This window comes from Artemia sp. Qi Xiang Cuo, chromosome 5, assembly GCF_049724085.1.
Source record: "Artemia sp. Qi Xiang Cuo chromosome 5, ASM4972408v1, whole genome shotgun sequence".
NCBI classification, from domain to species: Eukaryota; Metazoa; Arthropoda; class Branchiopoda; order Anostraca; family Artemiidae; genus Artemia; species Artemia sp. Qi Xiang Cuo.
In genome coordinates, this window is record NC_142798.1 from 415,337 (window position 1) to 441,832 (window position 26,496).

Consider the following 26,496-nt stretch of genomic DNA (forward strand, 5'->3'; position numbering starts at 1 on the left):
AAAATTAAATTAAGCTGAACAAATTGGTTATCTAAAATTTGTGAATGGATTTATTTGGGGAAATGATGGGTGTGATGGCCCTACGATAACTTTGACTCTTAAATTGGGCACTACAACTTCTGATTATCAATTCAATAAGCCCCCTCCAAGGTTTATACGACCACCATATTCTATAAGAACCTTATATGCCCCTGTGGCATTGCTTACAGCCCTTGCTTTGAGGGTTTTAAGGGGGGATTTGTTATCCTCAAAGACCGGAAGTTTTCCGGAAGTTTCACCAACGTTGAACAAAATGGCTATCACAACATTTTTATTGGATGTGTCTGGGGAAATGATGGGCGTGGGATGGGGGGAGGACTGGCTGCTCCCCAATTACTTTCAACTATTTAAAAAGGCCACTAGCCTTTTCAATTTCCAATCAAATAAGTCCCTTTTAAAGTTTGTACGAAAAAACCTTCTATACAAAGTATCCTGGTCTAAAAAAATAATAATAATAAAATAAATGAATAATATATTGTACCCAAATCGCTCTTTACTTAAGTAGCGCTATTGCGCTACCTATTATTATCAACTTTGGATGCGTTTTAATTACTCACGAGCAGCCAGGCCAAAATAAGTGAGGGAAGCACTCTCATGATTCCTTCTTTTTAAAAGACTAATATGGCAGATAAAGGTCAGAAAATCTGAAATCTTTCAACGACATACCCCTTAAAAAAAAGTATTAATAACATTCTCTTAAGGTTTTCTTTTTGTAAAATTAATTTTTGAAAGCTTTATCCAAAAAACATGTTTTTTAAAGAAAAGTAAAGAGCTTCATAAAACCAAAAACTGGCTGAAATAAAGTCAAATAATCACTATGGACAATAGTCATACAGTTATATCATCACTATAATAAAAAACTATGGAGTCTAACAGGAAAAAGAGGATATAAGTATTTTTTACAATGAAAAAGACCATGTTAATAAAAAACAAACATAAATTAATTTAAAAAACTTCTTCCACAAAAAAAGTTTTTCAAAGAAGAATACAGAGCTCTGTTAAGACAAAAATGAGTAGAAATAAATCTTAGAAAAATTTTAAGCTTAAAAATACCATAAATCACCATCAATAACTAAATTAAACCCAAAACAAAAAGAAATTACAATAAATAACTGATTCAAACTCAAAACAAGCAAAAATTAGCATGAGCAGGGCTGGAGATCCCCATGCCTTCTCAAAACCAGAACATAACTTATACTTTACTGAAAACAAAACACATCTTAAATGTTTTCACTTTTTTGACTAATAAATAAAGAAGTATTAAGACCTTAAAGAATAATTATCAGAATATGTAAATTAAACTGACAATCCACGGTAATTTTATGTATTAACGCCTAGAACCATTAAATTGACATTTTCGGAGCCACTATTGGGTCTACTAATGAGTATGAATTTTTAGGATCTTATTTCTGCGGGTTTTGAGTTTTAAGTGGGTCTTTACTTTTCTTTAAAAAACTTCTTTTGCGAAAGTTTTTTAATTATCCACGCAAAAATAGTTGTTTTGTATGAACATGTCCGGGAGTGAGCCAATAATAAGAAAACAAAGTAAAAGTTGAATTGGATTTTGGGCAAAACGTTTTATGACTCGTCTATGGCTTGTTTTTCAAAGGCTCTGGCTTTTTATGGCTTGTTTTCGAGGGATCTGATTTGCTTTTTGGTGTATTTCTTTACAATCTGGTAACACTGCTGTAGTAAAAGCAAAAACCTTAAAACTCATTAATGGGGCCAGACTACAAGTTCTTACTCATTGATGTTATAGTTTTTGCAGCTTTGGGTGTACTTTTTCTAATATTTTTTGGACGGAGACAAATAGAAAGATTTAAACAAAGATCTAAATATGGTCCTTATGTGCCTGTCGGCAATGGTGCTCCAAAGGTAATAGGCCTTGCCTTGTTTTTATCAAACTGTTTTTCTCTCATAAAAAAGGGGGTTTCCCCTCTTCTTAGGCTTGGTTGTATTGTCAAAAACCAGTAATCCATTAATTTGCTTATTTGCCAGTTGGCCAGCTAATCAACTCTCTAACAGCTAGCCTAGCATAAATCATTTTAAAATCTCTATTTTACCACCTAGAAAGTGGATTGTTTCACCATTGGATGTGTCAAAGTCTTTTTGACATGCATATATTTAGTTTTAATATTTTGACTATGCACAATGCTCACAATTTTAAATATAGGCCTACTGATAGATAACAGAGGTGTCCAATCTTGGTCATCAATTTAAAGCTTGAGCCTAATTTTAGGGTAGAATTCTAGACAAGCTAGTTTTTGCTATCTTGGAAAGTAGTTAGGTTAGGTAAATGAAACTTTCAGGGATGGATATTTGACTAAAGTATGTCCTGGGAAGGTAATTTAAATTACCTACCTCAACTCCTTCCTCTAGTGGGCACTGACCTTTGAGGATCTTTGAAATCTTTATAAAAATGAAACCATGTAAAATAGATCTTCTGCTTAGATGAAGTACAAGAAAAGTAATGGTCAATATATACCAAATCATATTATTTAGTTCCAAATAAAGTGAATACACCATTCAATGCCTTTTTTTATGCTGATTACAAATATAATAAGCATTTCTATCAGAAATGAATTTCAGCCCCCCCCCCCCGATTTAGGCTATACCTAAACTAACCCAGAATTGGCCTTTATAGGGGGGGGGGCTAAGTTCATTTCCGATAGAAATGCTTATTATATTCATAATCAGCATAAAAAAAGGCATCAAATGGTGTATTCACTTTAGTCCTAACTAAATAATATGATTTGGTAGATATTGACCAAAGTAATTTCACCTTTACAGCTATTGTCAATCCCAATTTATGATGTTTCATAGATCTGCAAATACATTTCCTAAATTTAGAAGGCTTCATGTTTTACTCAAATAAAAGTAGGCTAGGCCCAATTGCATTTTTAGAATTAAAATCTGAGAAAACAAAACTGAAAATTAAGGTATAATGTGTTTTGTCCAAAGTCCAATAGGTATATAGGCCTGTCAAGTATACAAATTTCTAGAAGAGTTACACAACTCTAGAAAAGCTACTTTTTGCTACCTTGCTAAGGAGTTTGGTTAGGGAAATGGGTTGAAAGGGGGGGGCATCCCTTAAAAGTCAAGGAATCTTAAGGAAAATTACATTATCAGATTCAGCATATCAAAAAAATCCTACTGTTGAAGTTTCAAGCTCCTATAGACAAAAATGTAAGATCACAATTGTATGTTTATTTTATTTTTGTCCAGGGGTAATTGTATCAATATAATAGTCTTAGAAGATCAAGAAAGGGCTCATTTAAATGGAAATTAAAAGTGCTAGTGTCATTTTTACATGGCTAAAAAGATTTGAGGGCAACTAGCCTCCCTCCCATATCCATTTTTTCCCAAAATTTATCCAGTCAATATTTTGAGATAGTCATTTTGTTCAGCGTAGTTGAAAGATCTATTAATTATGACTTTATGGATAACATGACCCTCCACAGTCTATGGGGAGAGGCTTATAAATTCTGAATTTTGCCTTTTGTTTATGTATTGTATTTGTTATTGGGAAGTATACAGACATTTTCTGGGAGGTAGGCATTTTGTGCTTTAATGGGTTTCCATTGGAAGAATTTGAAGGGGGATGAACTTTCCAGGAGAAATTTTAAACGGGGGGGGGGATTTGACAGAATTTGTATGTCATTTTTTTTATTTGTCTTGCTTTCTCTTTGCCAACTCAACTTTGCATGTGGAGTCGTTCTGGAGGAATTATCTTGGGGCTATTTTCAGTATGTTTGGATTTCCGGGAATAAATTTCCATTGAAGGAGGATTTCTGGAGTGGTCAAGAAAACAATTAGAAATCAAGTCTTTTTCAAAATGAAAGTTTGCTAAGGAGAATTTTTCAGACTGAATCACCAGCAAGAAATTTTAAGGGGGAGGGGGTTCAGCAATGATAGAACTATCCAGAGGGAATTTTATGAGGGGTGTATTTTAAGTGGTAAGAAATTTTCATGGAGAAGTTTCCTGTAAGGGGGGGGGCGGTCATGAAGGGTGAGCAAGGTTTACTGGCATTATTTGAAAAATGATCAGAAATTAAAATAAAAAACAGAAGTTTTTTACCTGAAAGTAAGGAGCAACATTAAAACTAAAAAAACAGAAGTTATTTTGTATATGAAGGGTTTGCCTCCATCTTCAATACTTTGTTCATTCTGCTAGAGTCTAACTGTTTGTCCCAATTTTATTAAGAATGACTCCTGAAACACTAGGGCTGTTTAATTAGAATAGGGAGCTTCTTTAAAAGTGTTAAAACCTTAAGCATAAAGAGCAAGGTAGTGAGAAGGATTACAACCTCTTCACATATGGAACAATTTCTGTTTGTTTTAAGGTTTAATATTGCTCCTATTTTTCAGTTAAAAAAAAGAATTATGTCTTGTAAGAACAGGGGAGATAATAAGGAGGGAAACAAAGTAAAAGAGTAATAAAGAAAAGAGGCAACGAGAATTTTAAGAAAAGGTAGCTATGACTATGGACTCAATCATTTTATACTTGAATTAAGACAAAGCAGGATCTCAGGGCTGCCACAAGGTCCATACTGTCTCTAAAAATAGAGAAGATCTAAACAGCTCTCAAGTCCCTAAAAGTCGTTTTTGCAAGATTAAGCCAAGTCAATAGTCCCAAAGACTGAAGAATAATTCCAAGGCTACAGCATTTACGGCTTTTTGATAATGATGGACAAAGAGACTTGATGTCCTTTGCCTCTGGAGTCACTTCAGCTGCCATGCTTCTCTTGTGTTTGTATTGTAGATATGTATTCTAGGAGATTTGACATTTTTCTCAGCTTGCTCTTAATAGACATTTGCCAAAGTAGCCATTGATGTTAAATCCTTGCATACCTAATTCTTAGGTCATTGTTGTAGTGGTAGCTGCAACCTAATAAAGAACAATTCTTAGGCCATAGTAACCAAAAATTAAAAAAATACTTTAAAAAAGATTAATGCTAGTAATATTTAACTAAAAGAAATCCAGGAGGGGCAATTGTTATTCTTGTTTAACTCAACAATAATTTGTTGTTTGGGACTAAAAATGCTTTATTAATAAATTACTTTTGTATTAGAATAATTTGGAATAAAAAAAACTGAAACCTGTCAAAAATGGCATCACATCAAAAGGTACACCACTGAAAATGCCATGTTCAAAACCCTTCTTTAGAGGCCCACAGCCTAAACCAAAAACAAATGGCTTTGTTATGTCTTCATTTTTTTCATCCCCATGCCCCCAGGTAGTATTAGATTACTATTCTTATGTAGTGCCTCATAGCATATTCCTCAGTGACTAGACTACAAAGTGTGAGGTTTCAAGTTCAAGTCTCATGCTCAAACTTTTTTTCAAACGTTTGTCAGAGCAAGTTGGACATGGATAGGCTACTTTTTTGAACAATAAAGCATTCTCTCCATCATCAATCAAAACAACAACTGTGAAACAGGAATTTTGTTGTAAGTTAAGAAAGTTATCTTGGTAACCAGAGAGCTGGAAAAAAAAGAGTCAAGAAGAACAATGAAAACTTACTGAAAAAAGCAGAAAAATAAAAAGAAACGCTTACTGAATTTTTTTCCTGCAAACAAAGAATAGAGGCTCTTGAAAAGTCATTATGCAAAACAAATAAGCTGCTGGATACAAGGAGCAAGCTGCTAACAGGATGCTTGAAGAAGCAAGAAATTGGCTTAAAATGGGCACTGATAAGGAAGACCTGATAGAAATTTAGCTTGCCCAAATCATGTTGGACCAGTCAGTTGTGTTCCACACTGAACAGAAAAAAGGATCAGCAGCTGTTGAAAGTGTTAAGTACTTATATGCAGAAGTAAAGGCAGTTGCTGATAACTTCACTTTTGAAGGTTTAAAAGAAGTAAAGTCAGAAAACAGCAGAATCAAAAGAAACAAGTGGTTTTGAAATATTGTGGTCTTGTGAAGATTTTTTTGTCATTAATCAAAGTTGTTACCTGTGCTTGTGTGCTTTTTGAATTTTGTACCTTCATAGTTGACAATCAAGACAAAAAGAAACCAAAGAAGATGTATTTGGAAAGTCAATGGTTTAGATCATCTTGATATTACTCATTTCTTTCCAGAAGATTGTGATGCTAAATTGCTGACAGTCCTGGTTTCAGATTTATGAGAGATCATTTTGAATATTCAGTATGGGGCTAATTGGGGAACTTTACCGTAAGCAACAGTTGGACCAGGTCCTTTTAGGTCATTTTTTTTGGTGTCAGGAAGTTCCCTAAATGTCCTCTTTTCTGCCCAAAAAATGTCCCCATTTTGAGTCCTTGAATCTGTGGCAGCCCTTTGATATTCTCAGTAATTTTTTTATGAGCTTCTTAAGATATAGATGCCTTGTGACTCTTGTTGTACCATTTACATTAAGGCTGAACTTGACTCTTAAGTTTATGGATTGGAATTAAAATGAACAGCTTAAGGCAAATTTTTGGATTGGCAACAAAAACTACAATGCTATTAAAAATATAAACCTTCATCCATTTTGGTAACCAACAGGGATGTATGTGCATACCAAGTTTTTCTTACACTTCAGAAAAAAAAAATAAGAGTTCAGATTTGCTTTGTGCATTAATGATTATGTGATGATGTTTTTTTAACAGTAAAAACGAGTGTGCCAGATATTTTAATTTGTATCATGATTGTTGTTGTGCCAGAACCTTGAGCATATTTTTGTTTTAATCTACTGATGGTTGAAGTCTTGTTCATTGGGTCCAAGAAATTCATACTGGTATACAATTTTTCAGTGCTCTTTCTGAGTATAATAATCTTTACTGTCAATTGTTTCCCATGCCCATCCCCCCTCCTATAAGGGGCTGGATTTAGCCCTTGATGGTTAATTTTTTTTTACATTTGTTTTGTTTGGCATTAAAAGCAAATTATGAATGAGAAATAAATGTTAAAAATAATGAAAATCCCCAAAACCAGAAATAAATTGTAAATGCCCTGGAGCTATATCCAGCCTCAGTAGGGAGAGAGGGGAGTGAAATCATGATAGCATTGTTATTGTATTTGGAAAGAACGTTGAATATTGAACCATTATTTTTATTTATGTTTTTTCTATATATTTTCTTACAGTGTATATTTACCCATAAATCAGTGCTTTTGGCCACTACTTTTCATCTACTTGGCCACTACTTTTTATTGTCTAGGAAGCAAGAGAAAGGGGAACAGGAAAACTGTTAGATAATTTGAAAGGCTTAAATGCTTACTTTACAAAATGTTTGCTTTAGTACATGCACAAAATTTCTTTTCTGCAAATTTAGCACGTTTGATTTGCTGTGTTCACCACATGACCAATGAAATCAGCAATTTATATTTTTTTATCAAGGTCTGTTTAAAGCTTATCATGACGAAACTGGAAGTAATAAGCTATAACTTTCTTCTTTCATCTGACAAAATTCTTCCTGCTCTCTTGGAAATTACCTTACCTTAAATTCCATTATGATGGCACATAAGGATGGCTTCTTGTGGTACCTTCTTGTGGTTTACTTCAAAGTTTGGTTGAAGATTCTGGGGCATCCCAGTGTAGACGCCACTCCTTTTGCTCCCAGCCCTTGTCCACACCTTACTCAGATGTTTTTCAGGGTTAGAGATTGGATTGCTTGATTGCTTAGGGAGTTCCAAAGCAGAGCATCATAGTTGAGGTAGAAATTTTAGTGTTCTCTGTAGTTAGTAGTTTGTAGGCCAACCGTCTAGGGCTAAACAGAAAGCAGGTCGTCCTCGTCTAGGGTGGGAGGACGTCATAAAGAAAGATTTAAAGGAAATGGGAACTTCATGGGCGGGTGTAAAAAGAGAGGCTTTGAATAGATTGAGATGGAGGAGGAGCATGCGTAGCTGTGTTGGCCTCAGGCAGCTTGGTGCTGCAATGAGTTGTTAGCAGTAGTAGTAGTAGTAGTTTATAGGGAAATTTTATGGGAGTTTTTCTAGATTCTCTGTATGGGCCTGGTGGGGAGAAGGCTTGAAGTGGAATTGGCTTGTAGAGGCCAGAATACTAAAATGACGTCACCTCTTTTTCTACGGTAGGTAAGGTCGGAACTTTTAATGCTAATAACCTGTCATGATAAATGAGGGTTTTCAGGTTGTATGGTATCTTAGTGGCACACTGCTGGAGACTTTAAAGGTCTCCAGCAGTAAAACTTATAAAATATACTTAAAACAAGCCAATGGTAGATCCTTCATTCAATGTTGTTTCTGGTCTGAAACATAAAGAATATCCTTGAAACAATCCCGTAAAAAAATCATCAGAAGGGCAAATAGTTGGTTTGCCTTGATACTTATTTATTTGAAGACCCCTCAAATATATAAAAATAACTGCTGAGCTGTTTTATTCTTTTTCTACATTCTTTTCCACAGAATATTGAAAAAGAAAAAAGTTACCAAGTTTTATTTTTATTTGTCAGAATGTTTCAATTTAGTGTGGAAATTCTGTCAACAATTAGAGTCTCTGGTAAACAGTTATTATTATGGTGGCAGAAAGAATATTACAATTTAGGGATAGATGCTCAGTATAATATAAAGAACTAAGTTCACTTAGTAACCATGCTAACTCATTCACTACACTTTAAAAATTAAAGTAAGCAACACAAAGTAGCCTACCAGGTCTGTTTAATTTCATTCTTGGCCAGTTTATTGCTCACTTCTTGACCTGGAAAGGCAGAAAGTTAGGTTATAGAAGGGAATTATTTTAGCTCTCAGTTATTGCAAAATATAATATACAATATGGAAAAAAAAATATGAATTTCTCCATAAAATCAATTGCTATGCTCTCCTGTTCCTGCTTGCAATGTGAAAGAAGAACATTGGATGTTGAAATAACTAACTATAATCAAAATATTCAAGACAAACTGCACCATTTTACTCACAACAAAATTTTACGTAGGTAGATCTGTTAATACAAAATTAGTTTAAATATATTTAAATTCATTGTCCTGTTCTTTGGAAAGAGCTGGGTGTGAACATATCAAAACACCTTCCTGAGACATAATTTCGGCTTTAATTTGGAAAATCGTATACTGTTTTAATTCAACTCCTGAGAAGGATGATATTTAAGAAAGCTGAAAACAAGCATATAGCTTATAGTTATATAATTGCATTTTAACAAAAGAGTCCCTCTAATATTTTTTGTTTGGGGGAAACGCCATTAACTCTAAGCTGGAGTCAAGTGGTCCAGGCTTCACCCCCTCAAAGTGAAAAATAAAGCAAAAAAAATCATTTTTTTTAAATATCATGGGGAAATCTATAGTAATGATTTTTATAATTAAACTGTGGTTTTTCTTATTCAAAGGTATTTCAATTTTTATCTTTATTAAGAATTGGAAATCTTGACGTATCATCATATTATATTCCTTAGGAATGTCAAAATTCCAATCTATTTTTTGTCCTCTGAACATTTTTTCCTTACTTGGATAGCTAAAATAGTTATTTTTCATATCATTAGGGAATGACATTTCTGACACTGCAATAAAATACTTCCTTACATGATGGATGTAATAGGCTCTGTATTAAAATTTATATTTTTAGTTTTGATTTTGATCTTTACTTTCCAGTGAATGTCAAAACTCGAAAAAATCCATGGATTAAATTCAACTTTCACTCTCTTAACAGTCTCAGAAAGTCTCATTTCGATAAGTTTATTTAAACTGGAGATATCAATTACTAATTGTATGGGGTGGAATTAATTATTTCTTACTTCTGAAATAAAAAAAAGGTCCTAAGATTCATAGTTTTATTTACCAGTTACAAAGATTCACTTCCAAAAACCATATTTAGAAAATACAATTTTGTTTAAGGGAGGGGGCAGGGGACAATTTTTGATGTAAAATTGAAAACGTTAAAAATAAAAAATAAATGAGATTTGCCTCGAGGGCTAGCTTTGGGAACCTCTTAAAGGCTTTGTTTATGCATCTTTTAGATTTAAATATTGCTCTTTATTTTCCTCTGAAGGTTCGCGTTCAAAATAATCTAGAGATTTGATTCAAAATTCATTGCCTTCATCCTCATGAAATTTTGTCTTGATAATTCCAACCCTCCCTTGAATATTGATTATGGACTGTTTTAACATATATAACTGTATTTGACCCTGGGGGATAAAAATATGTAAATTATTTTTTTAGAATGTGACTTCTTATACATTGAACTCTCTTATTATGCCATTAGAAATGTTCCGTTTGTAATTCATTTTGAGATATTAAAATATATGTTTTTAGTTTTGGTATTACTCTTTACTTTCCCTTGAGGATGCGAGTTTAAAAAATCTATGAATTAAATTCAAAATTCACCCACCTAAAAATCTGAGAAAGTTTTATCTCGATAGCTCCAATTAATGTTTAGACAGCAATTATTGACTGTTTATGGCATCTTTGACCCTTTTTGACTTGGGGACAGGGTGATCGTTTGTAGAAACTAAAACAATGCTCTGAATTGAAAATAAATGGCGATTTTCCTTGCTGTTCATAGTGACGATCTGTAAGTAGCCCGTTTTAAATTTTAGACAATGGAGACTCCAATGATGCATTTTTATTTTTGGTTGGACACCCTTTTCAAGGGATTAGAGGCTCTTTTTCAAAATTCCTGTAAATTTGTTTTAAAAATAAAATTTACTGTTAAGATTCATCAAAATAATAATTCTCATTCCTGAATCAGCTGCCATTGACAATTTGTCTCACTGCACAGCTTCTTTTTTAACGTGTTTTTAAACTTTTGGTTACTATGTGCTGTGGTTTGCTCTACTGGGTTAATGATAAAGGGGTAGCACTGTCCCATGCAAGTGAAAGGATTTTTTTGTTGCCTAAAACTTCGGTTAGGAAAATTTTGATATTTAGATGTCTTGATTGCCCCCCCCCCCTCCCAGAAAAAAAAGAGAAATTTAATGAAATTCCCTTGTATTCCCTCGCAGATACCAAATGCGCAAATTTTTGTAAGGTTTGCTGTTTGGAATACCTAAGTCATCCTCCCTGCACTAACTGGTGGATGTGTATCTCCTACAGGGATTGCAATTAACTTTGTGTTTGAGCCAAATTCTGTTCTGGTGTTTTAATGTAAGGGTTTAACTTGTCACATGTTATTCCAAAAGCAAAATAGACAAGAGCTTCTTTGAAATCCAAAGTTACAACTTGTAGCTACTGTTGGTATTTTTTCTAGGGTTTAAAGAGAGAAATTAACCGAAGATTGGATGCCATCGACAAGATTCGTAAACAGTTTGAACCAAGACTCTTGAACATAAATGGCAATCTTGTTTATCCAAAAGTATCAGAATCAACTGTGTTTAGAATGAAGGCTGTTGATGAACTTAAAAACCTTGGTAAAGTATTTGCATATACTTAAACATGGTTAACTAGCTAACAAGGAATTTTTCAGCCTTTTAAACCACAATATGTAACCGAAAGTCTGATTTAATCTTCCCTGGATTTTATTTTAAAACTTAGAAACTAAAAAAAAGCTCCGATTATTTGGGGCTATTTGCAGCAAGCCATGCCTTAGCAAAACCACTTGCCAGTCACGAAAAACCCATTAAAAACCCGTGCAGTGTTACAGCAACTGTGTCTCATAGGTCACAGTTGCGAAGCATAACTTGCAACTATATGCCACGGGTAATAAATGTTTATCTTCCCATACCACGTTTGCATATGCATTATGGTTATTGTAAGTTATCATTTGTAAGGTCAACGTGTACTTAGAGAGCTTCTGAAGTGAGTTGTGTGGGCACGAAGTAGTCTTCAAACTCTGTATCTGCATTATTTTAGTGTTTACCTGCAATAAGATGAAGTGGTGCCTTTGAATCATTGTGTGAGCCTCTTGGTTGGCTGACGTCATAAAAACAAAGGGCCCATTAGCGAATTTTCTAAGAGGAATAGTCGTCATCGAGAGCTGTTGAGAATATGTGGTATTGGTGTGAAAATCATAGACTTTTGACTGAAAAGACAATGAACTCTTACACCGAGCCCTTTTGTCAGTGAACTTGTCAATCAAAGTGGGTGGCATCACAGGAAACTCCCAAAGCGGTCAAATCGCTCAGATGAAAAAAAATAAATCAATAGATACATCAAAAAAATCTATTTTAATGCTGATTTCAAATATATAAGTTTCATCAAGTTTAGTCTTACCCATCAAAAGTTACATGCCTGAGAAAATTTGGCTGATTTTAGAAAAATGGGGGAAAGACCCCTTAAAGTTGTAGAACCTTAATGAAGATCACACCATCATATTCAGTGTATAAGAGAACCCTAATGTAAAGGTTTCAAGCACCTATCTACAAAAATGTGGAATTTTGCTTTTTTTGCCAGAAGAAAGATCACGGATGCGTGTTTATTTATTTATTTTTTTCCAGGGGTGATCCTATCGACCCAGTGGTCCTAGAATATCGTGGTAGGGCTCATTGGAACGGCATTTTTAAAGAATTGGAACAAAATTTGAACTTTAGCTTAAAGAGCAAGGTATTGACTAGGGGATGAACCCCCTAATATACGTATTTAAAATCTATGAATATAGAAGTTCGTTACGTAAGTTAATCCTTAAGTTGCGTATGTTTATTACTAATAAAAATGTTCGTAAATAAAATTAAACAAGTTTCGAGAAAGCCATTTAACCAAATAAAAGTAAAATTAATATGCAAATTTTGTTTTAATTATTCATGTACGGTGAGCCAAAATCAAAACCTGCAGTAATTCATAAACGTTCAAAAATTAAATAAGAAAAAACAAGTTTTTCTAACTGAAAGTAAGGAACAACGTTAAAACTTATAACGAACTGAAATTATTCCGTGCATGAAAGGGGCTGTACTCTCCTCAATACCTCGCTCTTTACGCTAAAGTTTGACTCTCTCAGAACTTTATTTTTTTAAACAATAAAAACTTTAGTGTAAAGAGCGAGGTGTTGAGGAGGGGACAGCTCCTTTCATATACGGAATAATTTCTGTTCGTTTTAAGTTTTAACGTCGTTCCTTACTTTCAGTTAGAAAAACTTTTTTTTTTTTTATTTAATTATAAATAAGAAACGTTTGAAAACTTGGTTCCAGTGTTCGGTTTCAGCACCAATGATTCTTTCATTCTCTTGATCAATAGTTTTGTTCAAACGTAAACGTAGGGATAATTTTTGCCAAAACTGACAATACTTTATATGGGCCGGAAACTTCTCGTGCTTGTTCAAAATCTTGGCCAAGTTTTGCCAATCAGAATAACCTTGGTCACTCGCAAGAGAGGAGTCTGCACTGGCGAATAGTTTGCAGGCAAAAAAAAAATACCACATTTTTCAGTGGTGAGTACATTAGCCAAATTCTGTGGAGTTTCCTGTTATGTGCTCTCGGGGGCTTTTTACTACTTGACATAATATATAACTTGTTTATAATGGAGCCTAGCACTGACAAATACCTACACAGCAATACAGTTCACGTTGGTCACTCAAGTCAATGTCATGAATGCAGTGTGAATTGGAGGTCAAACTCGAATTCAGGATCCTGTGTCGTCATGTGGACAACACAGTACCTAGCAATGTGTTTCCCATCAACAGAAATGATTACATTAATACGGTTTGATTATTTGAATTGTAAACATGTAGCGATTTGAATTTAAAATTCGCTAAATTGTGGTCATTTTGTAATAATAAGAATAACTGATAGAATATTTGCATTGTTAAAAAAACTATTGGCACTGGGAAATATCACCATAAATCAATGAAAATGCACTTGCCTTCCATTTACCTTACGCACTCCATCACATTCCTTCAAACTGAAATGCTTCTTTCCAAACACAAAAACTGCTTGAATCGCTTCTAAACTCATTATGTTTAACATCGGTATATTTTTTTATACATTGTAAACTGCGTGTATTTCGTTTAGAAAGGAAATAATCTGCACAATGTGTGTATGTATCGATGTCTAAACGCGTATGTTAAAGGTATGAGGCATATTTAAATTGAAATTAACCATCAATGCTCAAATAAGTTGAACAGTATTAAATGGCTTTATAGATTAGAGATGCGCCCTTTGCTCAAAGTGCCCCCTGTCACTCGGCGCCCTACGTGGGCGCTTACTTCGCTTACCCCAACACCCGCCCCTGGATATAAAGGAGATCGATGCGTGATTGCAATTTTTAAAATCATTTTTTTGTCTACACTTTATCTTCAAATATAGAAGAACGCATGTCATCTTGCTTACTTTTCATGACATTAAATGTTCAAAATATGACAATAGTCAAAATCTATCTAATTTATGGGAAGAAATCAAAACTTCTGTTCTGAAATCAGAATTTAGAGTATTATATCCCGAAAATTTATATACCGGTATTCAAAATTATTCGTATAAGACATATGAAAATTTTGCTCAGGCTGTCGAAGAGGTAATATGAAATTCTATCAGTATTCAAAGTTATTGGGTTTTTAAAAAGTTAAGCTTTTTGGGTTATTGAGTTTTTTAAAAGTTAACTATTTTTCTTAGACCAAATGTAAGGAATTTGCAGAATCGGAAATTCAAAATAGAAAAAGTCACAGAAAGAATTTTATTTCGGGCAAACCAGTAAAAAGTGCAGGATATCTGTCGTAGTTAAGATGTCTCTTTAGAATAGACTGATGGAGATGGTAGTGACTCAGATGAACTTTACTTATAACTACAGGAACAAATAGACAGGATCCCAGGTAGAACTATGGTATTTTATTAGGGTATTTTAATGGCCAGGTTGGTAGAAACTGGCATAGATGGTATCGTAGCCTAGGTAAATTGGGCGTAGGGAAAGAAAACAGTAACGAATACAGACTGCTGGAATTTTATAGGAATGAAAGTCTAGTTATAACCAATACAGTATCTGGTCATAAGATGGCCCATAAGTTAACATGGTATTTACATGAGGGTTAGACGGCTAACCTTATTGATTATATTATTGGAAACTGAAGATTGGCAGGATCGTCCTTATCCGCCAATCATCTAGGGCCAAATGTAAAGCAGGTCAACCGTGAATAGGGTAAGAGGATGCCTTAGGTAAAGATTAAAGCGAAATTAAGGCTTCTTGGGTGGGTGTAAAGAGGAAGGCTTTGAATAGATTGAGACGGAGGAGGAGTGTGCGTAGCTGTGTTGGCATCAAGTAGCTTGCTGTTGCAGTGAGTTATAATTAATATTAGTAGTGTAAGCTCCAATTCTATGGGCATTTACTTTGCCCTCAGATATTAATGGCTTTTTTATGTAACGACTGAATTGTTGGTCACTGCATTGTCTAACTCTATTCAGAGGATATATATCTTCAAATTTATTAGCTACAAAGGTTGGCATAATTCGTAAACTTAAACACCGTTTTCTGAAGGAAACTATCCGTATATAATACTTTAGTTTAATCCACCCCCATATTTTTGGTTTTAGTTCAAAATGGCGGGGGACTTTCTCCTCAGTCCGTCGTCCATCCGAGTTTTGAAAAATATTGTTGTTAGAATCCTTGCTAATTTAAGCCCTTTTGAAGCGTGTCGTGAGGCTTATGTTAGGTTAAGAATACTTCCAGCGGCTGCTCTCTGTGATTTTTATGCTGGCGTTTTCATGTATAATTGAGTTCAGTTCAGTTCATTTTATTTAACATCAAAATACATTTAACAAATATGCCAATACCCGCCCCAAGAAAGATACCAAAAAGCACATGCGACTGGGCGGGTACATACAACTCATTTACTAATTAATGATTAACTATAAACAAAAAAAAACTTAATAATAATAATAATAAAAAAAAACACTAAAAAAAAAAAATCAATCTCTCATCAATTCATTTAATAATAATAATAATAATAATAAAGATAAATAATAATAATAATAATAAAGAGAAAAAAAAAAAAAAAAAAAACTATGAACCTTGACCTAACAAATATTTTTTCAATTTATTTTTAAATAACCCCAGGTGCTCAGCCGCCTGAATGCTCTCCGGAATAGAGTTCCACACATTAGGTCCTGAAAATCTAGTATGGAAGCCGGCCCTGGTTCTACTTCTATTCGGACCAATGAAATCACTAGCATGACGAGTTTCATAATGGTGCAAAGACCTATTGTCTTTAAAATAACCACGAAAAACCTCTGGACTAACATCATTCCAGCATTGATAAGCAAAAATTCCTATTTGGTAGTCTCGTAGCTGTCCTACATTCAACACTTGCAACTTGTTGAAGCAAGCTGAAGTGTTATTTACACCTTCAACATACCCACCAATAAGACGCATCGCTCTATTTTGAAGAGTTTGAACACGTTTAAAATTCACATAAAAATTACTTGCCCATAACATACAGCCATACGAAGCATATGGGTGGATCAAAGCATGGTATAAAAGCAATAAAACTCTCTGAGGTAAGAAATTTTTAAAACGACGAATCGCTCCAAGGCCACGTGCAACCTTTGTGGCAACAACATCACTGTGGTGTTTCCACGAAAAATTACGATCAATGTAAAAACCTAAGTACCGGATTTCTTGAACTTGAACTACAGGCTTATTATTAAACAGAATTCTACCATCAATATCACTTAGCTTGCCTACTCTAGAATATACAATAAAATTAGTCTTAGTAACATTAACTGATAACAAACTCAAACTAGTAAAAACATGTAAATATCTCATAACAGAAGTCACGTTCAAAACAAGATTATTCAAACAACGATTATAAAACGTAACTTCAGTGTCATCAGTGAATGACCTTAAGCAACAATCTGGAAGATAAAACTTCATGATATCCACATAAACCAGATACAGACGTGGACAAAGGACCGATCCCTGTGGCAAACCACAAGACACTTAATAAGGGGAAGAAAAAGCATCATCAATCATCACTTTAATAGACCTCCCACACAAATAACTTTCAAACCACTTCAAACTAACTCCTTTAACACCTAAGCATTCTAATCTTTGCAATAAAATTTTAAAATCTACCGTGTCAAATGCTTTACTAAAATAAAAAAATACTGTTAGGGTGAGTTTACCTTTTACAACATCATTATTTACAAAATCTACACTAGAATTGTCAGCATAACTATAGGATGAACCATTTTGAAGCCCGACTTGAGCGTCACTGACAAGAGTCTACGTTATGACATGGTCGTATAAACGGCGATGAATCAGTTTTTCCAAAAATTTTTAAAGTAATGGCGGCATGGATATTGTTGGCTAGTTACCGGCATCTGACCGGGCACCCCCTTTGTAAAATAGGATAACTTTAGCTTGCTTCAAAGCTTCTGGAAAGGTCCCCGTTTCCATAGATAAATTAATAATATGGAGAATACATGGTAGTATATACATAAACACAGCTTTAAAAGTTCTCAGATTCACGCCATCTATCCCAGCAGAATTCGATTTTATATTTTTCACTATTTTAATCACATCATCACTTGTACACTTTTCAAACTGGAACTCAACAGTATCTCCACGAGAGTCCACAAATTCCTCGCTAATAAAATTTCCCCTGTCCCACCTTACACTCTCTTGAACAGACGAGCTAACCTGAGAATAAACGGGCCAAAATGAGTCGCGACTACATTTTTATCACTCACATAACTTCCGTTTATATCAATGCAAGGCGACTGACTACTTTTCTGATTTCCCATAAACTCATTAATAACCTGCCATTTGGCTTTGGTATCTCCCTTACTATCAGAAAACTTTTCTTCAAAATACTTCTTCTTTGCTTGCCTTCTCATACTGTTCACCTTATTTCTCACTCGCTTGAACTCTGCAAAACTGCGTCATTCTGACTATTAAGATATTGCTCATATAACAAGTTCCTTTTTTTATCATGTCTATTATTGCCTCCGTAATCCACGGCTTGCGGGGATCGTCCCTCTTTTGTTTGGTCAAGCGCAAGGGGCATGTTTTCTCATAAATTCGTTGGAATATATACAAGAACTGATTGTACGCTAGAGAAGAATCACCAGAAATCCCCAGGACCGAGTCCCACTTGATACAGCTCCACTCCTCGGCAAAGCTATTCAGATTTTGCTTTTTCAGCTCACGTGTCAGTATTTTTTTTAGCTGGATACTTCGTTTTCTAAGACACGTCACATGAGCAATTACTGGAAGATGATCTGAGCCTGGATATACTATCACATCTGAATAGCTTTGACTAAAATAGCTAGGTCCCACGAAAACGTTATCAATTAAGGTCGCAGAATGAGTAGAGATTCGGGTAGGTACACAAGTTAAAGGGTAAAGGTCACTTGAAATCATATAATTAAAAAAATCCAAATTATCACCTGAAAGATCTAAAAGATTATAGTTAAAATTACCCATACAAAAAAAAATCCATGATCGTAGACGAAACCCCCATAACCAACTCATTGAAACAAGCTACAAATTCATCGAGGTGAGCACTGTGCTGCTCATGCACCAAACTAATTAAAACTTTCCCTTTTTCAATGTCTAATTCTAGATAAAAACTTTTAAACTTACTTTTTATCCATACACCCAAATCTTCCCTCACCATATACTTCATATTTTTCTTAATCAAAAATCCCAGGCCTCCTCGGTTCATAGTTGATCGGTTACTTACCTAAGAATCATATCCTGTAAAATCAAAAGCCGAAAGAGATTGGTCAGAGCTCACAAAAAAGTTTCACAAACACACATTATATCACATTTTAAAGAAGATATATCAATCATCTTAAGAACATCTAAATATCCCGTGGTAAAGGTGGCAATTTCCACGTGCAAAGACACAGCGACATGTCTCCACTAACTTGCGACGGCAATATATAAGAACTCTCACGAAGAGGCTTTGAATTAATAATAGGCAAATCATCACTTCCAATTTGAGCCTCTAAATGATCATCAATACGGAGCGGATTACGAATAAATATATTAAATTAATAAAAATAATTAAAAATAAATAAGTAAATAAAATAATTTATATTAATATAAAAAAAAAAAAAAAAAAAAAGAGAAGAAAGAAAAAAAAAAGAAAGAAAAAACAAATAAAACAAACAAAAAACACAAATAATCGACATTTAATAAAACACTAATGAGTGTCAACAAGTGAGCAGATTCGTATTGGGTGGCTATCACCCTGCTCACGTTTGTAAAAATGGCCACGATCAGACCACACGTTTTTTACACCATATCTGTTTCTCGCACCTTCAAAAATCGCTTTTTTCATTTTCGTAAGATATTCAGTGACGAATACACCTGATTTCGCCAGCTTTGATTTCGCTCTGAAAATATTATACGCCGTATCTTTAGTTGCAAATTTAACGAGAACTGGCGCAACAGTCGTAGGTATTTCCATGCCACAAGGTCAACGAAGTAAATTTATGTTAATAATTTGGTTACGTTGAGGTCATGGTTTTCTCTTATTTTTAGAGGGTCTTTAAGGAATTCCCTAAATGAGAATATTAAAGGTAGTGATTAAACTGAATTTAAAAGACTGTTGAAGAATGAACTGTTTTCTAAATATGATTTTAAGGATTAATTTAATAGGATGCATAGTTGATAGATTGAATCGTTATTAAATCATTAAATTAAGTGTTCTAGTTTAATTAAGGTGTCTCAAGGAAGGAGTTGAGTGTTGAGTGTTAAGTTAGTGGTAGGAGGGTACATGATGTTGAAGGTGTGTTTTGTTTTTTTTAACCCTTTCTGAGATTTATTATTATTATTTATTTTGGGGATTTTATTGGTTGTCCCTCCTCCATATCATCTTGTGGCATTTGGAGGGTATGTATTTTTGTTATTAGTTCATATTAAAATAAACAATTATTATTATGGAAATTAATTTTTAGCTTCCCCTTGGTTGAAAAGATGCTTATAAATTCAGGTTAAAGTTTCAACCAAATTCTGGGAGGCAATCCCCTTGTCATTACTAAATATTCATCAGTGCTACTAATGATTATTTGAAAAAAACTACGTTTTCTAAAGAGTTAAAGAGGCTGAGTTACAAGGTCGAACCTTAAAACGTACAGGGATTAGGAGGCACAGTTGGGGGGCTACCACCCCCAAACCCCCGCTTTCGCAGCCTTTAAATATAAAAAAAAATTTCTTTAAACTGAAAGTAAGGAGCGACATTAAAACTTAAAAAGAACAGAAATTATTCCGTATATGAAAGAGGCTGTGCCCTCCTCAACGCCTCGCTCTTTACGCTAAAGTTTGACTTTCTCACAACTCTTTTTTTAAACAATAAAAACTTTAGCGTAAAGAGCGAGGCGTTGAGGAGGGCACAGCCTCTTTCATATACGGAATAATTTCTGTTCTTTTTAAGTTTTAATGTCGCTCCTTACTTTCAGTTTAAAGAAATTTTTTTTATATTTAAAGGCTGCGAAAGCGGGGGTTTGGGGGGTGGTAGCCCCCAACTGTGCCTCCTAATCCCTGTACGTTTTAAGGTTCGACCTTGTAACTCAGCCTCTTTAACTCTTTAGAAAACGTAGTTTTTTTCAAATAATTTCTGCACGTTTTTGTACAGTTTATTACTTATTATTGCTTGACTAACTGTTAGCTGATCGTGTCAGGAGTTAAAGTTGGGGGGCTGCCGCCCCCAAACCCCCGCTCTTGAACATTCTTGTGTTAAGGCTTTTAATTCCTGAATACTCAAATCACGTCGTACAGGGTGCCTCCTAATCCCTGTACGTTTTAAGGTTCGAACTTGTGACTCAGCCTCTTTAACAGCCCCCCAACTGTGCCTCCTAATCCCTGTACGTTTTAAGGGTCGACCTTGTAACTCAGCCTCTTTAACTCTTTAGAAAACGTAATTTTTTTCAAATAATTTAAAAAAGAAACTGAGTTTCTTTTCAAAGTATATAAAAAAGTTGCTCTGATGGTGAATCGAACCAGAGTTTTCAGAATGAAAGTATGAAGTCTCAGCCGCTGGACTATACAAACACAATAGTAATTGTTGTTTAGCAAATAGAAGGTATTTTCGACGCAAGCAAATTCCCAAAAATCTTGATATGTGGTTTTTGGAAAACAGGGAAGGAGTGATCAGATTGAGCTGAAATTTCGACGATAAGCTCCCAGGCCCCAGGAAAGCTTATCCTCTAAATTTCAGCCCGATCGAGACAACGTTAAAGGGGGGGTTGTGGAGGGAAAAATTAACATGGGCTAATATAGGAAAACGAGGTTTTTCGTAAATGTAAATTCGGGGGATAATTTTTTCGGTCTGAAAATATCAAAAGGCCCTAACAGGTCGAATTCTGCTTCGAATGTGTCCTCATTCAACCGGATCCGGTGCCAACTGTGGCCTGTAGGCGTGGCTAATAAAAAAAAAAAGAGATGAATTTTAAGTGGCTATATTTGGTTTTTTGAAAACAGGGAAGGAGTGATCGGATTGAGCTGAAATTTCAAGGATAAGCTCCCGGGCCCTAGGAAAGCTTAACCTCTAAATTTCAGCCCAATCGGACAACGTTAAAGGGGGCTGTGGTGGGAGGGTCCAAACTTCCGGCCCAGTTTACCCCATGAAGATAAAGTCGGAGGAGGATGAAATTTTGCAAGTTTCTTAGTTTGAGCTTGGGCTACAAAATGCAATTACCGCCGTCTCTCTGCGACCTCTAGGACCTGAAATCGCTTAACATTGTGGTGGGTCGCCTCTTTATAGAGGCACAAGTGTGCCTCCTTGATTGGATAATGTTTTGACAAGGCTACCCTTCTCAACTATCAGCAATAACTCAACAACAGAAAGAAATTGTCCGTAAATGATTATACCATTCACTTCCTCCTTTCTTGAACCTCCTTCTCCTCCCCCTCCCCCCCCCCCTTAATGCCTGGGAATAGCTCTAATTGTAATAGTAAGCTAAAGCCAGTTGTAAGGAAAGGTAATAAGGAAAAAAGTGACTTGCTTGCAAAAATAAACCACACAAATAAACCAGTGCAATTACAACGAACTTTTTGACATGCAAGTATAGAATATTGGATAATGCTATATTTTGATAGTAATTTTTATAGGAATTGGTTTGTTTTTGGTATAAAAACCTTCAGTTTTTGTTTTACCTAAACTTGAAAAAAAAATTCACATTTATATTACGTTTACAAAATACACCTTACGAAATTGTTTCTGTTTTACTTTTGTTTCTGTCTTATTTTTAATTTCGGTCAATGCGCCTGTATCTTCGTTTTTCATCGAACTCCCCCAACTTTTCCAAAATACTTTTTTTTGCTTAAAGATCGTCGGATTTTCATACGTCGTATATTTTGATCATTTATTATCTATTACATCTTATATATTATATATGCCAAATTATTTATATTGTATTTTCTTATCTTTTGTTATACATTATTTTTTTTTTTACAGAATTTATAGTTTATTATTTTACCTTATTATCTTGTATTATTAATCATTTTTTACAATAAACTTAGATATACTATGTATGAATGGTCTATTTGATCTGCTGTGTTTAATATTGATCAAAATATAATTTCGAGTTTTTAGTCTTATAACGTATGATTCGACACAGGAAGCAGATTGTTGACCTAAGATGTTGAATTTTTAGGGAATGGGAAGAATTAAGCAGTGTAGGTTATTTTGAATACAGAATTGTATTAGTTCCTTGTTATTTCAGCAATTTTTATTTTTCAAAGTTATAATCAAAGAACAAGAAACGTTTAATATATAGTTTGATTTCAGGCTTTCATTTATTCATTGACTGTATTTTATGTTCGTTTTAAGATTAAATAATTATATGACTTTATTTATGAATTTATAGGGTTTAATTAGGCTCTTAACTTATTCTTTGAATTTTTTCTTTTTAAGTGTTTATTTTAGTTATTTCAAGAGCCGAACAACGCTTGGTCATATTTAATTTTTATTTCTTTTGATGAACAAGTAAATGTTTTTTTAGACCTATCAGATGTTTTGACACTGGTTGGAAACCATCAAGTTATTGTTACCTGAGATGTGATTCCAGACTAAGCTGTATATGAGATATCTCTGCTCTATATTTATATTAATATCATCTGATTAAATAGTCTTTGACTATCAGACTTTGACTATCAGACTATCAGACTATCAGTCTTTGACTATCAGACTCAGAAAAATGCGCTGATTCCAAATATGCACAGTTTGCCCATCTAGGTGTTTAACAAATAGTTTTTTTTTTAGGTTGAGGTTGATTTTGAGGAGGTGAAACTTGTGTTTCAATATAAAGGCGTACAACAACAAAATTGATTCCCAGAACGGGGTAATAGATCACGGTGATTATGAAAATCACTTTTATTTTATAAAATTAAAACTTAAGCTTTTTAGGTCGAGGTTGATTTTGAGGAGGTTAAATTCGGGTTTCCACATAACGGCGTACAACAACAAAATTGATGTATAAGAAAGGGTGCTAGATCACGGTGATTATGAAAGTCACCTTTATTTGAACGTAAGATTATAACTTTTATTTATCCTTTTAGGTTGAACGATTAATATATAGCAAAGTATTAAACTTTAAATTGTCGCTGTTAATTGTATCCTTTGCAAAGAAAGAAATAGTGGAAGAGTCAGGAAAAATCGTTTTGGGAAAGAAACGTGCAGTCTTGGCGAATGAAGCTAGTCGATCAAGGAAGAGTGAAGATATCACAGTAGTTATTGGTGATCCTGTCCATAAGTCATGCAGGTCTAGCTTCCCAAACAAGGAATATATTGAACAGTACTTGTCATTGTTGTCGCAGGTGAAACAAAGTCAGAGGCGACAATCTCCCAGTTTATCTGGAAACTTCTACCTCGAATCCGATTGTCTCTTTTGCTCTATGCCAGTTACCTTTGATAGAACCAAGAAGAAAGAAGACAGTTTAAAGGTTGGAAAGAGAGACTTTGAAAATACACCAACAGAGGATTGTGAAAAGAGAAATGATGACTGGTCAGGAGCAGTGATGACTAGAATTCTTGCCGCTACTGCCGATCTACACGCTCCTGATGTAGTTTACCGCAAATCTTGCTACTCAAACTTTCTAACGGAACGTAATATCCCCAACAAGCATAGCGGAACTCTTTCACAGTCTGGAAAACGAAAATCTGGTCGACTACAGAACTTGAATCAGAACGAGGCGTTCGAAAAAGTTGTCGGGCTTTTTGAGGTTAACGATGATGAGCAACTAAAACTGAATGATCTTGTTAGTATGATGAATGAGCTCATGGGCTATTCAGAGGATTCTGGATGTAGTGAAAGATGCATGAAAAAGAAGATGCGAGAGGGATTTGTATAAAGTGCAATATTTGCAGAGATAAATGGTAGACAGAACGTCATTACGCTAAGAGCCACAGCTCATGCCATTCTCCACGAGTATTGCTTAAGGCCACAAAATATCGACGTAGAACAAGAAAAGGAAGCTATCCTTCGAGCTGCAACATCTATAATTAAAATTGATGACAGAGGTTTTAAACAACAAATGGATGTTTGTCCCAAATCTGAAAACCTCGGGGAATAACAGACAGCATGGAATACCTACACTCATCTTTGTGGCTTTTTTTCACCACTCTGTTCGAAGGTGACAAAATAGAAAGGATGGTTGCGTCAATAGGTCAGTGCATGTTACAATCCTGTCGGCCAAAGGCAATCAGACCACTTTTTCAGATTGGGTTAGCTTTCCAGTTCCATCATCAGTTTAAGCAGCCGCTTTCTGTTGATATGCTCAGTGCTGTGCGTGTCAGCTCATATTAAGAGACGAAGGACTGGAAGAAATTTTTTCTTGCAACATATAGCTGGCAACGTCGATCACAACGTCCGAACCCTTGATGGTAACGGCATTTTTCACGGAATGTGCATAATTGTTTCTCTGACGCCATTGATGAGGTCTTCAACAGTACTTGAGACGAGAAAGTTTGTTAAATCAAGGCATATAACTGAACCGAACCGAATTATCACTAAGTATCTCAGACGGACACTAGGACAACCTAACTCTCTGTACGATCCTCTACCACGAGTTTTGTTTCTAGTCCCCTCAAAATATTGCAACTTGTTATGGAAGATGTTCAGACTTTTTCGTGCACCCTTACCTAGCTGGCAGAGAGCTATGAGCGAGCCTTATGTTGAAACGCAGTCAGGCTGATACACAGGATGAGCCTCCATTCTCTGTATACTCATGATAGATATGAGACCAAGTGATCCATTTCATTCGTGTTTCCGTGTTTCCATGTAAATTCGTATTTCCATGTAATTGCGTGCAACAACAAAATTAATGTCTACAATAGGGTACAAGATGAAGGTGATTATGAAAATCGTCTTTATTTGAACGTAAAATTAAAACATCAATTTTTTTTTTCTTTAGATTGAACGATGAATATATAGCAAACTACTGTTATACTTTAAATTGTCGATATGAATTTTATCATTTGCAAAGAAGAAATAGTGGAAGAGTCGGAAAAGGTCGTTTTGGGAGAGAAAGATGTAGATTTGGTGAATGAAGCTAGTCGATCAAGGAACGTGAAGATTTCACGGCACTTGTTGGGGATCCTGTCCATAAATCTTGCAGGTCTAGCTTCGCAAACAAGAAATCTATTGAACAGTAGCTTACTTGGCGTCGCTGTTGCAGGTAAGGCAAACTCAGAGATGAGTATATTCCCGTTGATCTAGAAACTTCAAGTTGAAATCCGATTGTATATTATTTCCAACGTGTTTGAATTCCAGAGGCTTTTATAGTCTGTCCAACAGCCCCGAGGTAACTCATGAGTGTGTGGAAGCCACCCAGCCGCGGGACAATTTTTTATATGACTTGCATCCGTCTCGGCAGCAATAATGGTAAGATCTTTCCAGTAAAGAGGCTGATCGAAGTTCAGTACTGGAGTCTCACCCTTTCTGGATCACTGTTCAAAAACGAAGCTGAGTGTAAAGTAGATACAAATGGAATCGCTTGGTCTCATATCCATCATGGGTATGAAGAGAATGGAGGCTCATCCTGTGTAACAGCCTGACTTTGTTTCAACATGCAACTCGCCCATAGCTCTCTGCCAGCTAGGCAAGGGTGCACGAAAAAGTCTGGACATATTCCATAGCAAGTCGCAATATTTTGAGGGGTCAAGAATCGAAGCTCGTGGTAGAGGATCGTACATAGAGTTAGGTTGTCCTAGTGTCCGTCGGAGATACTTAGAGATAATTCGGTTCGGTTCAGTTACGTGCTTTGACGTAACGAACTTTCTCGTCTCAAGTACTGTTGAAGACCTCAACAGTGGTGTCAGAGAAGCAATTATGCCCATGCCGTGAAAATTGCCGTTACCATCAAGGGTTCGGACGTTATGATCGACGTTGCCAGCTATGTGCTGCATGCAAAAATTTTCTTCCAGTCCTTCGATGTTTGTGCTGTTAGAAACCGAAGTGTTACGCTTGAAGAGCTTTGTCTCTTAATATGATGAGCTGACACTTCTAGCACTGAGCATATCAATTGGAAGATGGCTGCTTAAACTGATGATGCAACTGGACAGCTAATCCAATCTGAATAAGTGGTCTTATTGCCTTTGGCCGAAAGGCTTGTAACATGCAGTGACCCATTGACACAACCTTACCGTCTACTTTGTCTCCTACGAACAGAGTGGTGAGAAAAAGGCGCAAA

General features: G+C 35.1%; 1 protein-coding gene across 1 annotated transcript in view; it reads left to right on the forward strand.

Annotated features, from left to right (window-relative positions):
* The first annotated feature begins 1,720 nt into the window (after positions 1 to 1,720).
* LOC148951695 (lipid transport auxiliary protein 1) overlaps positions 1,721 to 26,496 on the forward strand; it is a 47,974-nt gene continuing 23,198 nt past the window's right edge. Inside the window, exons 1-2 of the mRNA XM_089088667.1 lie at positions 1,721 to 1,914; positions 11,189 to 11,348. Of these exons, the coding sequence (XP_088944793.1) occupies positions 1,759 to 1,914; positions 11,189 to 11,348 (316 nt within the window). The 5' untranslated portion in view covers positions 1,721 to 1,758. The remainder of the gene's footprint in view (positions 1,915 to 11,188; positions 11,349 to 26,496) is intronic.